This window comes from Salvelinus sp. IW2-2015, linkage group LG20, assembly GCF_002910315.2.
Source record: "Salvelinus sp. IW2-2015 linkage group LG20, ASM291031v2, whole genome shotgun sequence".
NCBI lineage: Eukaryota > Metazoa > Chordata > Actinopteri > Salmoniformes > Salmonidae > Salvelinus > Salvelinus sp. IW2-2015.
Genome location: NC_036860.1, coordinates 47,607,801 through 47,623,194, shown reverse-complemented (window position 1 = coordinate 47,623,194; position 15,394 = coordinate 47,607,801). Strand labels below are relative to the sequence as shown.

The following is a 15,394-nucleotide window of genomic DNA, read 5'->3' as shown; positions in this document are numbered from 1 at the left end:
ATATTTGAATCAGCATATATCAGACCTGTCAACCTGCATGCATTTTATGTACTATGCACGCAATTTSAGGTCAAAGTACGCTGGTATGAAAAACGAACCTAAAATACAAAAAATGAAACGTTTAATTGGCACATTGTGGTTTTTAACTCCACCATCTGAAGTTGGAGCTGAGCCAATCAGAGGACTTGGGCAAGAAGGAAAAATCTTTAGCTCTCCGCTTCGGCCCGCCCCCGTAGTCATAGTACTATATTCCTCCCTCGAGCTGGATGGCAGTGCTCCACTTTGGCCATTGATACCACTGATGTGCGAGAAAAAACACTTTCTTGCCTGCACATACTGTGATCTCCGCAACGGAGAGATCTGAAACGAGCTCATAGGCCTAGTTCAGTTGTATTGCATTCCACATAGCCTACAATAAGCTACACTACTACATTGCATCCAGTAATTGAACTAAGAAGGCGGTTTACATTTTCATTAGACTAGTATCCACAAAGACACCCATTAGAATAATCATTACCCCTAAATTTAGCCTAGAAAAATGTCAGGGTCATTGAGACAACATCTAATTTAGGCTCAAACAAGACTTCTCTGTTGACTACATTGTTTGATATCAGTTAAGACTATAGGTTTCAGGAAATGGCAGAGGTTTTCAAAACTTCAAAATGCTTCAACTTCCAGAGGGGGAAGTTGTCTGACCCCCTCCGGACCTCCCCCCTACCCAACTTTAGGCCTACATCAGCACCACCTTGTCAGAAWATTCTAGGTAGAGCCCTAATTGTACACTTAAACATGACGGGACACCTAGGGATAGCCCCCTTTTTTTCAATTTTCACCTAAAATTACATACCTAACTGCCTGTAGCTCAGGCCCTGAAGCAAGGATATGCATATTATTGGTACCATTTGAAAGGAAACACTTTGAAGTTTGTGGAAATGTGAATTGAATGTAGGAGAATATAACACAATAGATCTGGTAGAAGAAAATACAAAGAAACAAACATCTGTTTTTTTTCTACCACCATCRTTGAAATGCAACAGAAAGGTCCCAATTATAGCCATCACTCTGGTTGTAATTCCGATGGTGTCCACAAGATGGCAGCCGTGTATGTGCAAAGTTTCAGACGGATAACTTGAAGTATGCGCGAACTACATGACATTTAGTGTGAAGTCACCCAGGTACATTTGGGCAAATTGTGAAGGAGACATTTGCATTCATATGACATTTTTCTGCAACAATATCGTCAAATCTGTATACTTGGACTTTGAATTAGCTTTTCCAGTATTAGTAGCCATATTATACATTTGCAAAACAACTAGTTTTCATAACTCTGAATATTCTTATAATTTTTGTCCAAAATGATAAGGCATGCTGTCGCGCAAGGTTCGTAGCTACATTTTACGACAGATACCGGGTTTCCGGATACTCCCGTAAAGCCCAGCTTGCTGGCTATCTAGCTAGCTTTGTTTGACCCCCGTTGGTGCTTATTTGACAAAGTTAGTAGTTCAAATGAAGACCGCCCGCGTCATCGGCATGCCATGAAGGCGTCGCTCTCTGACCAAATATGATGTACTATAGGATATACTACACCCCTAATAATATAGTGAAGTCTGATTACATTCTAGGATCTCTGAGGAATACATACGAATGTGATTTGATTGGTTGAAACAACGTTTAGGGTTAGATTTTCACAGATTCCTTTCTTTGCAAATTGAATGTGTGGAAATACAAAATTGATCGTGCATGCTATATGGACCTTTTTTGAATATGAAAAATGATTTTATTTAACAAAATGACACTTCATGTCATCTCTGGGACCCTTTGGATGATAAATCAGAGCAAGATTTCAGAATGTAAGTACACATTTCACCTTCAGAGGTGAATTTATCAAACCTATTGCGGTGAACGTGTTTTGTTAGGAGCTCTCCTCAAACAATAGCATTGCATTGTTTTTGCAGTAATAGCTACTGTAAATTGGACATTGCAGTTATATTAACAATAATTTAAGCTTTCAGCCGATATAAGACACTTATATGTACCAACATTTGTTGTTTCTCTAAAATCTGCAATCGTGACAAGGCGCTGCATGATTTACAACTGTCCCGTCAATCCCTAAGAAGGGAGGGGGAAGTTGTCTGACCCCCTCCGGACCTCCCCCCTATCCAACTTTAGGCCTACATCAGCACCACCTTGTCAGAAAATTCTAGGGAYAGCCCTAATTGTACACTTAAACATATATTTTAAGTACCCATAAGTAGCCTACCGATCTTACTGAGGCAGCCATCACAATTAGACAAAACAATTATTTGAGAAGTGTGGGTGGCGCGTGCTGTCGCGGGGCCTTTGGGTACTCATAAACATTCTTCAAGGTTGGCAGCTCTGGTTTAGGAACTATCACCTATATGTTCATACCCCTTGAATWTTTCCACGTTTTGTTCTTACAGCCTGAATTTAAAATTGATTAAATTCAGATTTTGTGTCATTGGCCTACATACACAATACCCTATAATGTCAAAGTGGAATTATGTTTTTAGATTTTTTTCTTCAAATTAATTAAAATGAAAAGCTGAAATATCTTGAGTCAATAAGTACTCAACCCCTTTGTTATGTCAAGCCTAAATAAGTTCAGGAGTACAAATGTGCTTAACAAGCCACATAAGTTGCATGGACTCACTCTGTGTGCAATAGTAGTTTTTAACATGATTTTGGAATGACTACCTCATCTCTGTACCCCCCACACACGTAACTGTAAGGTCCCTCAGTCGAGCAGTGAATTTCAAACACAGATTAAACCACAAAGACCAGGGAGGTTTTCCAATGCCTCACAAAGGGATACATTTATTTTTATTTTTTATGAGACACATTTTAAGATATAAGATACATTTTTTTATATATATACAGTGGGGAGAACAAGTATTTGATACACTGCCGATTTTGCAGGTTTTCCTACTTACAAAGCATGTAGAGGTCTGTAATTTTTATCATAGGTACACTTCAACTGTGAGAGACGGAATCTAAAACAAAAATCCAGAAAATCACATTGTATGATTTTTAAATAATTAATTTGCATTTTATTGCATGACATAAGTATTTGATCACCTACCAACCAGTAAGAATTCCGGCTCTCACAGGACTGTTAGTTTTTCTTTAAGAAGCCCTCCTGTTTCCCACTCATTACCTGTATTAAACTGCACCTGTTTGGACTCGTTACCTGTATAAAAGACACACTGTCCACACACAATCAAACAGATTCCAACCTCTCCACAATGGCCAAGACCAGAGAGCGTTTAAGGACATCAGGGATAAAATTGTAGACCTGCACAAGGCTGGGATGGCTACAGGACAATAGGCAAGCAGCTTGGTGAGAAGGAAACAACTGTTGGCGCAATTATTAGAAAATGGAAGAAGTTCAAGATGACGGTCAATCACCCTCGGTCTGGGGCTCCATGCAAGATTTCACCTCGTGGGCATCAATGATCATGAGGAAGGTGAGGGATCAGCCCAGAACTACACGGCAGGACCTGGTCAATGACCTGAAGAGAGCTGGGACCACAGTCTCAAGAAAACCATTAGTAACACAACTACGCCGTCATGGATTAAAATCCTGCAGCGCACGCAAGGCCCCCTGCTTAAGCCAGTGCATGTCCAGGCCTGTCTGAAGTTTGCCAATGACCATCTGGATGATCCAGAGGAGGAATGGGAGAAGGTCATGTGTCTGATGAGACAAAATAGAGCTTTTTGGTCTAACTCCACTCGCCGTGTTTGGAGGAAGAAGAAGTATGAGTACAAACCCCAAGAACACCATCCCAACCGTGAAGCATGGAGGTGGAAACATCATTCTTTGGGGATGCTTTTCTGCAAAGGGGACAGGACGACTGCACCGTATTGAGGGAGGATGGATGGGGCCATGTATCGCGAGATCTTGGCCAACAACCTCCTTCCCCAGTAAGAGCATTGAAGATGGGTCGTGGCTGGGTCTTCCAGCATGACAACGACACGAAGCACACAGCCATGGCAACTAAGGAGTGGCTCCGTAAGAAGCATCTCAAGGTCCTGGAGTGGCCTAGCCAGTCTCCAGACCTGAACCCAATAGAAAATCTTTTGGAGGGAGCTGAAAGTCCGTATTGCCCAGCGACAGCCCCGAAACCTGAAGGATCTGGAGAAGATCTGTAGGGAGGAGTGGGCCAAAATCCCTGCTGCAGTGTGTGCAAACCTAGTCAAGAACACAGGAAACGTATGATCTCTGTAATTGCAAACAAAGGTTTCTGTACCAAATATTAAGTTCTGCTTTTCTGATGTATCAAATACTTATGTCAGCAATAAAATGCAAATTAATTACTTAAAAATCATACAATGTGATTTTCTGGATTTTTGTTTTAGATTCCGTCTCTCATAGTTGAAGTGTACCTATGATAATAATTACAGACCTCTACATGCTTTGTAAGTAGGAAAACCTGCAAAATCGGCAGTGTATCAAATACTTGTTCTCCCCACTGTATAAGACATGGGATATCCCTTTGAACATGGTGGAGTTATTAATTACACTTTGGATGGTGTATCATTGCACCTAGTCACTACAAAGATACAGATGTCCTTCCTAACTCAGTTGCCGGAGAGGAAGGAAATCGCTCAGAAATTTCACCATGAGGCCAGTGGTGACTTTAAAACAGTTAGTTTAATGGCTGTGATGGGAGAACTGAGGATAGAACAACAACATTGTAGTTACTCAACAATACTAATCTAAATAAAACAGTGAAAAGGAAGGCTGTTTGGAATAAAGAATATTCCAGAAAATGCATCCTGTTTGCAGAAAGGCACTAAAACTGCAAAAAATGTGTATAAGAAATCAAATATCAAATTTTAATGGTCACATACACATATTTAGCAGATGTTATTGCGTGTGTCGTGAAATGCTTGATTAACTTTGTCCTAGATACAAAGCATTATGTTGGGGGAAAACCAACACAATACTACTGAGTGCCACTCATCATATTTTCAAGCAAGGTGGTGGCTGCATCATGTTATGGGTATGCCGATCATTGGTAAGGCCCAATGTTCCCTCTAAGCTGCGCGCTCCCCTCGGACTGCCACGCAGATGAAATATCAGGGCTCGCAGAAAAGCACGGTATTGAACTTCTCTCAACTTTCTAMAGTTTTCTCCTTTAGTTAACACTATCAACGTTTCGCTCTGTGGGAATTGTGCTCGATTCAACGCAATATTAGCCATTTTCAATGTAACATACCGAAACACAATTAACTATGCAAGACTTAGTATACAAAACGAACTGTTCAAGATATTTTCTTGTAGGCAGCACGCATTGGAGTAGAATTCTATTGCATTGACATGCAGGACTCAGACCCTTAATCCACAGACCAGTGCACCATAACCAATCAGAGCTGCAGTAGGTCAATATGCAAATAGACATTGTCATGTATGAGCCTGTGCCATTCACTTTGAACAGGAGAGCATGAGCGGTCGTGAGTAGATTCTTTTGAGATCAAAGCTAGAGCTGCTCGTAGCCACCTGTGTACATTTGTTCATATTCTTTGCTAGTTAGGGAGTTATTAGCACAGTTATAGTTAATTCCTAGTCAACAATGGGGGAGTGATTGCTTCTTAAAAGAGCACAAAATGTGTGTATTTCTAGCCATCTTTGAAAATCAAGTCTGGTAAAGAGCTTTTTTGTGTCTTAAAGGGGCAGTGTTGTGTTTTGAGACTCTTGAATAAACACGCTAACTAGCCGATAGGCAGAGGGTAGCATAATTTGTCTGACTCTCTGTAATAATGGTATGGGAATAATGATATATTTTATTTTGTAAGGTGGTTTCTTGCATCAAACTCATTTTCAGTCACCTCCTTGTCTGAAGGACAAGTGGATAAGCAGGTTAATGTCAAGCCCTGTATGTTTTTTTCAAAAGTCTCATGGAATGTAGGCCTACATTGAACTGATAGCACAGCTATTTCCATGTTAAAATGTTATGGGATGCATTTTTTTCTGTTTTTGATGGCAGGACACTCTGGTAGACCTACATTATGATCAAGTAGCCTACTTGGCCACTGTTAAAACTTAAAGCGGGTACAGTAAATGTGTGCCGGAAGTTGCACCTAAAATTTGCTCAAAAATATTGAGGCAACATTGGTAAGTTTAAAATAAATAAAAATTGAATAAAAGGAAACACAGTAGAGCTGAGCACAGGCAAAATCCTAGAGGAAAACCTGTTTGTCTGTTTTAGTCTCCCAGACACTGGGACTAATTCAATTTTCAGCTGGACAATAACATAAAACACAAAGCCACAAATACAGTGGAATTGTTTACCAAGATGACATTGAATGTTCCTGAGTGACCAAGTTAGTTTTGAATTAAATCAGCTTGAAAARCTATGGCAAGACTTGAAAATGTCTGTCTAGCAATTACCAACAACCAACTGAAAAAGCTTGAAGAATTTAAAAAATAATCATGTGCAAATATTGTGTAACCCAGGCGTGCAGAGCTCTTAGAGACTTACCCAGAAAGACTTAAAGCTGTAATTGCTTCCAAAGGTGATTCTGATATGTATTGACTCAGGGGTGTGAATAATTATGTACGGTGCATTCAGAAAGTATTCAGACCCCTTCCCTTTTCCCACATTTTGTTACGTTACAGCCTTATTCTAAAAAGGATTAAATAAATAAAAAATCCTCATCAATCTACACACAATACCCCATTATGACAAAGCAAAAAATAAATGTTTGAAAATGTGCTAAATATAAAAAACAGATACCTTACGTTTTCAGACTCTTTGCTATGAGACTCGAAATTGACCTCCGGTGCTTCCTGTTTCCATTGATCATTCTTGAGATGTTTCTACAACTTGATTGGAGTCCATCTGTGGTAAATTCAATTGATTGGACATGATTTGGAAAGGCACACCCCTGTCTATATAAGGTCCCACAGTTGACAGTGCATGTCTGAGCAAAAACCAAGCCYTGAGGTAAAAACCAAGCCATGAGGTCGAAGGAATTGTCCGTAGAGCTCCGAGGCAGGATTGTGTCAAAGCACAGATCTGGGGAAGGGTACCAAAAGAAAGAAATCTGCAGCATTGAAGGTCCCCAAGAACACAGTGGCCTCCATCATTCTTAAATGGAAGAAGTTTGGAACCACCAAGACTCTTCCCAGAGCTGGCCAAACTGTGCAATCGGAGGAGAAGGGCCTTGGTCAGGGAGGTGAACAAGAACCCAATGGTCACTCTGACAGACCTCCGGAGTTCCTCTGTGGAAATGGGAGAACCTTCCAGAAGACAACCATCTCTGCAGCACTCCACCAATCAGGCCTTAATGGTAGAGTMGCCAGACGGAAGCCACTCAGTAAAAGGCACACGACAGCCCGCTTGGAGTTTGCCAAAAGAACTCTAAAGGACACTCAGACCATGAGAAACAAGATTTTCTGGTCTGATGAAACCAAGATTACTCTTTGGCCTAAATGTCACGTCTGGGGGAAATCTGGCACCATCCCTACGGATGGCACGGTGGTGGCAGAATCATGCTGTGGGGATGTTTTTCAGCTGCAGGGACTGGGAGATCAGTCTGGACCGAGGGAAAGATGAACGGCGCAAAGTACAGAGATCCTTGATGAATAACTGCTCCAGAGCCCTCAGGACCTCAGACAGGGGGGAGGTTTACCTTCCAACGAGACAACGACCCTAAGCACACAGCCAAGACAATGCAGGAGTGGCTTTGGGATGAGTCTCTGAATGTCCTTGCGTGGCCTAGCCAGAGCCCGAAATGAACCCAATCGAATCTCTGAAAAGACCTGAAAATAGCTGTGCAGCATCACTTCCCATCCAACCTAACAGAGCTTGAGAAGATCTGCAGAGAAGAATGGGATAAACTCCCCAAATACAGGTGTGCCAAGCTTGTAGCGTCATACCCAAGAAGACTCGAGGCTCTAATCGATGCCAAAATGGGCTTCAATAAAGTACTGAGTAGAGGGTCTGAATACTTATGTAAATGRGTTATTTTTATTTATTGTACATTTTCAAATATTTCTAAACTTTTTCTTTGTCATTATGGGGTATTGTGTGTGGATTGAGAAGAAAAACAAACAATTTAATCCATTTTACAATAAGGCTGTAACGTAACAAAATGTGGAAAAAGGTCTGAATACCATCCGAAGGCAATGTAAATTGGATGTTGCTGTATTAATTTTGTCATTATGGGGTATTGTGTGTAGATGGGTAAGAATTTTGTTTTTAATCAATTTTGAATTCAGGCTCGAACACAACCAATTTCGGACTAAGTCAAGTATGAATACTTTCAAGGCCCACACATTGGTGGTCCAGGTGTACAGTCGTGGCCATAAGTTTTGAGAATGACACAAATATTAATTTCCACAAAGTTTGCTGCTTCAGTGTCTTTAGATATTTTCGTCAGATGTTACTATGGAATACTGAAGTATAATTACAAGCATTTCATAAGTGTCAAAGGCTTTTATTGACAATTACATGAAGTTGATGCAAAGAGTCAATATTTGCATTGTTGACCCTTCTTTTTTAAGACCTCTGCAATCCGCCCTGGCATGCTGTCAATTAACTTCTGGGCTACATTCTGACTGATGGCAGCCCATTCTTGCATAATCAATGCTTGGAGTTTGTCAGAATTTGTGGGGTTTTGTTTGTCTACCCGCCTCTTGAGGAATGACCACAAGTTCTCAATGGGATTAAGGTCTGGGGAGTTTCCTGGCCATGGACCCAAAATATCGATGTTTTGTTCCCCGGGCCACTTAGTTATCACTTTTGCCTTATGGCAAGGTGCTCCATCATGCTGGAAAAGGCATTGTTCGTCACCAAACTGTTCCTGGATGGTTGGGAGAAGTTGCTCTCGGAGGATGTGTTGGTACCATTCTTTATTCATGGCTGCTTTCTTAGGCAAAATTGTGAGTGAGCCCACTCCCTTGGCTGAGAAGCAACCCACACATGAATGGTCTCAGGATGCTTTACTTTTGGCATGACACAGGACTGATGGTAGCGCTCACCTTGTCTTCTCCGGACCAGCTTTTTTCCGGATGCCCCAAACAATCGGAAAGGGGATTCATCAGAGAAAATGACTTTACCCCAGTCCTCAGCAGTCCAACCCCTGTACGTTTTGCAGAATATCAGTCTGTCCCTGATGTTCGTCCTGGAGAGAAGTGGCTTCTTTGCTGTCCTTCTTGACACCAGGCCATCCTCCAAAAGTCTTCGCCTCACTGTGCGTGCAGATGCACTCACACCTGCCTGCTGCCATTCCTGAGCAAGCTCTACTGGTGGTGCCCCGATCCCGCAGCTGAATCAACTTTAGGAGACTGGCGCTTGCTGGACTTTCTTGGGCGCCCTGAAGCCTTCACAACAATTGAACCGGTTGATTTGGGTGCAATATCCTTGCCTGTGAATCCCATTTTGTGCAAAGCAATGATGGCGGCACGTGTTTCCTTGCAGGTAACCATGGTTGACAGAGGAAGAACAATGATTCCAAGCACCACCCTCCTTTCYAAGCTTCCAGTCTGTTATTCGAACTCAATCAGCATGACAGAATGATCTCCAGCCTTGTCCTCGTCAACACTCACACCTGTGTTAACGAGAGAATCACTGACATGTCAGCTGGTCCTTTTGTGGAAGGYCTGAAATGCAGTGGAAATGTTTTTTGGGGATTCAGTTAATTTGCATGGCAAAGACGGGCTTTGCAATTAATCTGATCACTCCATAACATTCTGGAGTATATGCAAATTGCCATCATACAAACTGAGGCAGCAGACTTTGTGAAAATTAATAGTTGTGTCATTCTCAACTTTTGGCCACGACTGTACTATGTACCACTGGTGGGCACTAGTGATGTTTTGATTTTGACGTGTGTGTTTCCTGTCTGTTTGTTGAAGGAGTCTAGGCACGACAAAGACAAATCTGACAAGAAGGAGAAGAGGGACAGCAGTGGTGGAAAGGATGAGAAAAAACAATATCCTTAAAAGTTCTGGGTAACACTTCAGAACTGAAATTATGGAATTAACTAACTTCTGGAGACCTAGTATTTGGTGTAATTATAATAGTATTACCTTGAGTACTGTATATATTTGAATTGTATTATTCAAGGCAACAACCAAATCAAAAGATTGGGTCTTTATAGAAACATCTCACAGGGTCATGTTTATTATCTAGCTACCTTGTGGTAGATTTTCTGTTGATCTTTGTCATGTGTATCTAACAAATTGCAATATTTTTACTGTTTGAAGTTTTTCCTTAATGGTGGTACTCATAAGTCTTCTGACAAGCACAGATAATGTGTTATAGTTCAGTCAGTGAAGGTAAGTAGTAATGGAATAGTATATAAGTTCATTTACATTGTCCCAATTTAATATTACGCTTGACTTTCAAGTGTTTGTATGATTTGGTCTTTGTCTAAAGCATGTCTTCATTCTTACACTCCTTCCTCACCCTCCCCTCCCAATCTGTGGGCTGCAGCAGACCTGGAGAAGCCGTGCTTTCCCCTAGACAGACAGACAGACGGAGAGACAGACAGTTACCCTCCCTCCCTCCTGTACCATGCTGTTAGCTAGTGCTCTGTTTTCTCTGCCTTGTGCAGTCTGAGATGAGGCCGCATCTGAAATGTTACTCTCATTTCTGCCTGTTTCTGTTGTAACTGTCTGCAAGTGATGTTAGTTTTAGTGTTTGAAACTTGCAGATCTCTTTATTTTTTATTTCAATTTATTTCAGTAACCAACTGAAAGTGAGTATTTTTTTTTACTTTTGAATATTGGCACAATGTGCTATTCAAATCACGGAATGTTATTCTACTCAGAAATTAAACTGGTAACTGTATGAAATGCTCTCGAAAGCATCAGGTCATACAGTCGATAATCACACATGCCTGATGAAGAAAAATTACCGGTTTCATGTTGTCAGGCTCCTCCCTCTTTCTTGTTTTATTGGCATTAATAGACACGCTCCATATTTGCATTTACCTCATTTAGTTACATGTCTATTTTATTTATCCTCCTTTTAATCCAGCCAAGTCTTTAGGCATGTATTGAGTGAAATGATACAAATGACCAGTTTGTATATTATGTGTACAATAATAAAGGTAACATGTAAGTCATATCTGTTATGTTTATTTTTCGATGTCCCCTTGCTATATGTTCATTATGCGATTGTGTGTTATCAGGTTTTTAAATCATTTGTAAAATGACAGRTCCTCCTTGAAGCCAATAAAAAAAAAAATGTAAAAATTTAGAAAGCTTTGTACTCCAAATACAAATGTTTCAGAAACAACCTTTTTTGGAGTTTTTATCTGCTGTACTCGACAAGTGTATGCATTTTTTAACTAATAAATGATAGTTTTCCTAGTGAGCCATTCGTGTTCGGTGTCCACTTATTTGAACTTTTAGGGTTATTTGCCATCCCACTTCACTTCATTGTTACAGTTAAGCTGAAGTAACACAGACCGCTCAGTAGGTCTTAGAAAGTTATTAGAAAGTTTCAAGTTCCCACACTAAGGGTACACAGAGAACGCTCTAAACTGTGCATTTCCTGATGTGAAACCTTGCACAAAGAGACATCTCCAGTGTTGAGTAATGCTATAAAGCCTTATAGGAAAAGCTATTGCAGTTTATTTTCGGATATGTACAGAAAACCTTAAGAAAAAAGATTGCAGTCAGAGTGCAGTATAACTTCAGTACACTGCAGTTATTCTGCAATTACTGTGTCCAAAATACCACAGTTGGCTGCAGTTAAAAAAACAGATTGCAGTTTTGAAACTGCAGTAAAAGTGCAGTCYGGGAAGCTCTTAAATACCTTAGAAATGTATAGTCTAGTGTTCGCCAATCAGATTTTTCACCAATGCTCCTTATCGGATATATCACTTCACTCTATAAACTGGCCATATCTGTATACCTGTTGCAAGACCCATTTATTGATGCTTATTTATAAAACCCTCTTATGCTTCACTCCCCCTATCTTAGTGACCTACTGCAACCCTCATCCTCCATATACTGTACAACACCCGTTCTACCTTATTGCCKTTCGTGCTGTTATCTGTGCCTAAATSTTTGTACCATGTTTGTGCTGCTAGCTACCGTGTTGTTTCATGTTGTGTTGCTACCATTCTGTGTTTTAGGTCTCTTTTTATGTAGTGTTGTGTCTCATGTGTGTGTTGTCCCCGCAGGATGCCTCTTGGTAGGCCATCATTGTTTGTAAATTAGAATTTGTTCTTAATTGACTTGCCTAGTTAAAGGTTAAAACAAATAGTGTTCAGACTAGGCTCCTAGTCTTGTTATTTTACAGTTGCGAGCATTCTCCTGWTCCTCTCTGCCTCAGTGTTTTAGCTTGGTCGTAAATCACGAGTTCCCTGGCTTTGCATCATTTATCACACAAAATCCCCAGACCAAGTCCTGTCCAGTCTGGCAATCCTGCTAGTTTATACATGTACATTGGAAATAACCCTCTCTCATACCTTCTTTGTAATATAGTCAATTGTCATGAAAAAATTGCTTGCATATACCATTCAACTGTAATGGCATTCTACTCCAGAGCAAGCCTTATGGATTGTCCATATTGTGTCATTCTCTGCCCATTTCAAGATCATGCTTGCAGAATAAAAAGTCGMCTGGATAAATGTTAATATTTCCTGGTTTCTTCCTGTCTATTACATGGTGCAGTATGATCACTGGAGATATTTGGATGATAAAATGTATTGTCCCTGTATGACAGAATAACATTCAATAGCTTAACTAATAATATTAGAAAATAACTGATTTTTAAATCCACTTTTATTTACAAAATGTAATAAAATTCTTTGTACAGGACCTCACAAGGTTCAGTATGTCCACACATGCAGTTCTTGTTATCACTACGCAGCTTTGCAATTTTCTCATTGCTGAGGTGCAATTACAAATAAAATAACTAAAAGGATCAAATTTGTTATAAAGTTGAGATTGTTTGCTAACTTCCTAGGGTCTGCTTTAGGTTGCAGTTTGGTAAAGTGATCACCAATTTCACATGCATTTTATTTGTAAAAAAAAAAAAAAAGGATTAGAGAAGCCTTCATTTAATAAAATAAATGTTTCTTAACATTTATGCTTCTCCATGGTTAAAGAATTCTCTTATTCATCATCTGTTTTCTGCTTGGCATGTCTTCAAAGTGTAGGCTAGTGGATCACAGTTTTTGTAGAAACATAAAAACACAGAAATACTCTTGTTTTATTTTTCTGATCTCTCCACTCTCATTGGGTTAATTACTGAATAATGATCAATCTAAACAGAAAACACAGGTACAAAGAAATGAATGTAAATTACAACTAGATATAGTGTGCTATTATTTACCAAACATGTTAAGATAGAGCTTTAACTCCATTAGTATATATTATCATTGGATTGCATTGCAATTAGACTTACAATTTAATAACCTTGTTGTGAAAGAAATGTAGCTGATTTTGATTAAGATGAGTACTCAAACCTTTTAAATGTTGTAAATTGGGGTGTACTGTTTATAACAAAAAACCTATTATGCTCAGTAGGCCTGTACTGTAAATATGCAAGTGTTCTCTACAACTGTTAATACTCTGTTCAATCAAAAACCTCAATCACAACATGGCCCCATATGGCTTTTAAAAACTGATCATGTCTTCATAAAAACTGTTTTCAATTTAACATTTTTGTTTGGCAGTAGTGACAAGTGTGGGCCATTGCCCAAATTAAATATTGCATTTATTTTTAACCAGTCATGTTATGCTGCTACCATGGTGATAAAATGTCAGCGTGTCCATCAGGCTCTAAGAAAATGGACAGCACTTAAGACATTTTAAATAACCAATGATTTCAAATTATGCATATTTTTTAAATAAAAGATAGGGTACAACATTGTCCTTTTCTTTTGATCCTACCCTATTGATTGAAGTTTATCTTAGATTATTATATGACATTGAAAATAATTGTATAGTAAAATAGGCAGATGACTCTAGTACGTTCAATAAAACACAACATTTTTTCAATAAACATTTTACCACTAAAATACACCTGTAAAGGCTTGAAATTACTTAAAATGTTCTCTGGGATGAGATTCTTAATGGCAAGTAATGGCTTTTTTTCTTCAAAATAATTTAACTAAAACTTTCCCCACTTATAGATTACAACAGTATAAATGTTTTCTTTCTTTCCTACCCTATATTCTTTAGCGATTCTTGTATTTTCAAGTGAACCAAAATGGAGTTGCATTGCTGTGATGCTGAATGCTCCGTAAGGCACTAAGAGAGGCAAGTCCCATATTTCAAGAAGCACAAGTCCTATTGCGTCACCGTCGTCAATAATCGTGCCAGGCTTGGCAACACAGGATGGGCATTTGTTGACTGTGGGTTTGGGTCCAAGCTGATGACCAAGTCTGCCGCCTCGCCTCCAGGGTGCCAGCCAGTGGGTTGTGTTCCTACAGAGTGACTGTCCCTTCCTCCAGACACACCAGCGGAAGGGACAGACTTCAGATCTGTAAAACCGGAATCGGATTTCAAAAGAATTTTTTGTTGATACCATAAAATGTTATATTTTTCAGTAATAGGCAACTTACATAAAACATATAGACCATTCAGGACCCTTGAAGACTAGATTTCAACAGCATTCAAAATCAGTGTTTGTAGCCTATTCTTGAAAAATATTCTAGAACATACAATACATGCATTGCTTATGTTGAAAACATTATCAGCTTATCATAACATTATGTTGCAATGGCATTCAGTAACAGGGTGACATKAATTCTGAGAGACACTTAGTGCCCAAGACAGGGCTCTCCAACCCTGTTCCTTGTGAGCTACCCTCCTGTAGGTTTTCACTCCAACCCCAGTTGTAAGCAACCTTATTCAGTTTATCAACCAGCTGATTTTTAGAATCAGGTGCACTAGATTAGGGTTGGAGCAAAAACCTACAAGACGGTATCTCTCCAGGAACAGGGTTGAAGAGCCCTGGCCAAGACAACTGGGACAAAATGTGGGAGAGACATACCCCCTAGATTTTAACACTCTCTGTTCCATACACATTATAGCCTTCTCGGTACGTGGCAAAATTCTGGGTGTTTGCCGGAGGAGCTGGTTTAAAGTTTTGGGCATTCTTAGCCAGATTCAGTCGTTTGGTTTCAGCCCGTGACTTATAACAGAACTCTATCAAAGCCACYGTCATAGCCAGCCCTAGCCCTCCAACCAGAATATAGAAGACTCCCGCCACATTGCTCAAGCTTAGAGCACTTGTCTTGTCCTGGGAAAGGTAAAGAACAATGTTAAGAATTTTTTTTACAGACAWTTTGGTTGTGACCTGATCAAACAAGAAAGGCAAAATCTCCCCAAGTCAAATACAGCTCTAATGAAGATGACACCCCCACTATTAGTGATCTAATGAATTACCCCAACAACTCTGTA

General features: G+C 39.8%; 2 protein-coding genes across 3 annotated transcripts in view; one reads left to right on the top strand and one right to left on the bottom strand.

The window, feature by feature from the left end:
- LOC111981385 (THO complex subunit 2) overlaps positions 1 to 11,348 on the top strand; it is a 72,087-nt gene extending 60,739 nt beyond the window's left edge. Inside the window, exons 37-39 of one of the 2 annotated variants that reach the window (XM_024012617.2) lie at positions 9,884 to 9,960; positions 10,255 to 10,306; positions 10,467 to 11,348. In XM_024012617.2, the coding sequence (XP_023868385.1) occupies positions 9,884 to 9,960; positions 10,255 to 10,282 (105 nt within the window). In that variant the 3' untranslated portion in view covers positions 10,283 to 10,306; positions 10,467 to 11,348. Of the gene's footprint in view, positions 1 to 9,883; positions 9,961 to 10,254; positions 10,307 to 10,463 lie in introns of both variants that reach the window. The other variant, XM_024012616.2, reaches the window with a different exon arrangement.
- Positions 11,349 to 12,748: 1,400 nt separating this feature from the next.
- The window catches only part of gria3a (glutamate receptor, ionotropic, AMPA 3a), a 128,016-nt gene continuing 125,370 nt past the window's right edge, over positions 12,749 to 15,394 (bottom strand). The window contains exons 15-16 of the mRNA XM_024012019.1: positions 14,985 to 15,233; positions 12,749 to 14,472 (exon numbers count right to left, since the gene is read on the bottom strand). Of these exons, the coding sequence (XP_023867787.1) occupies positions 14,988 to 15,233 (246 nt within the window). The 3' untranslated portion in view covers positions 12,749 to 14,472; positions 14,985 to 14,987. The remainder of the gene's footprint in view (positions 14,473 to 14,984; positions 15,234 to 15,394) is intronic.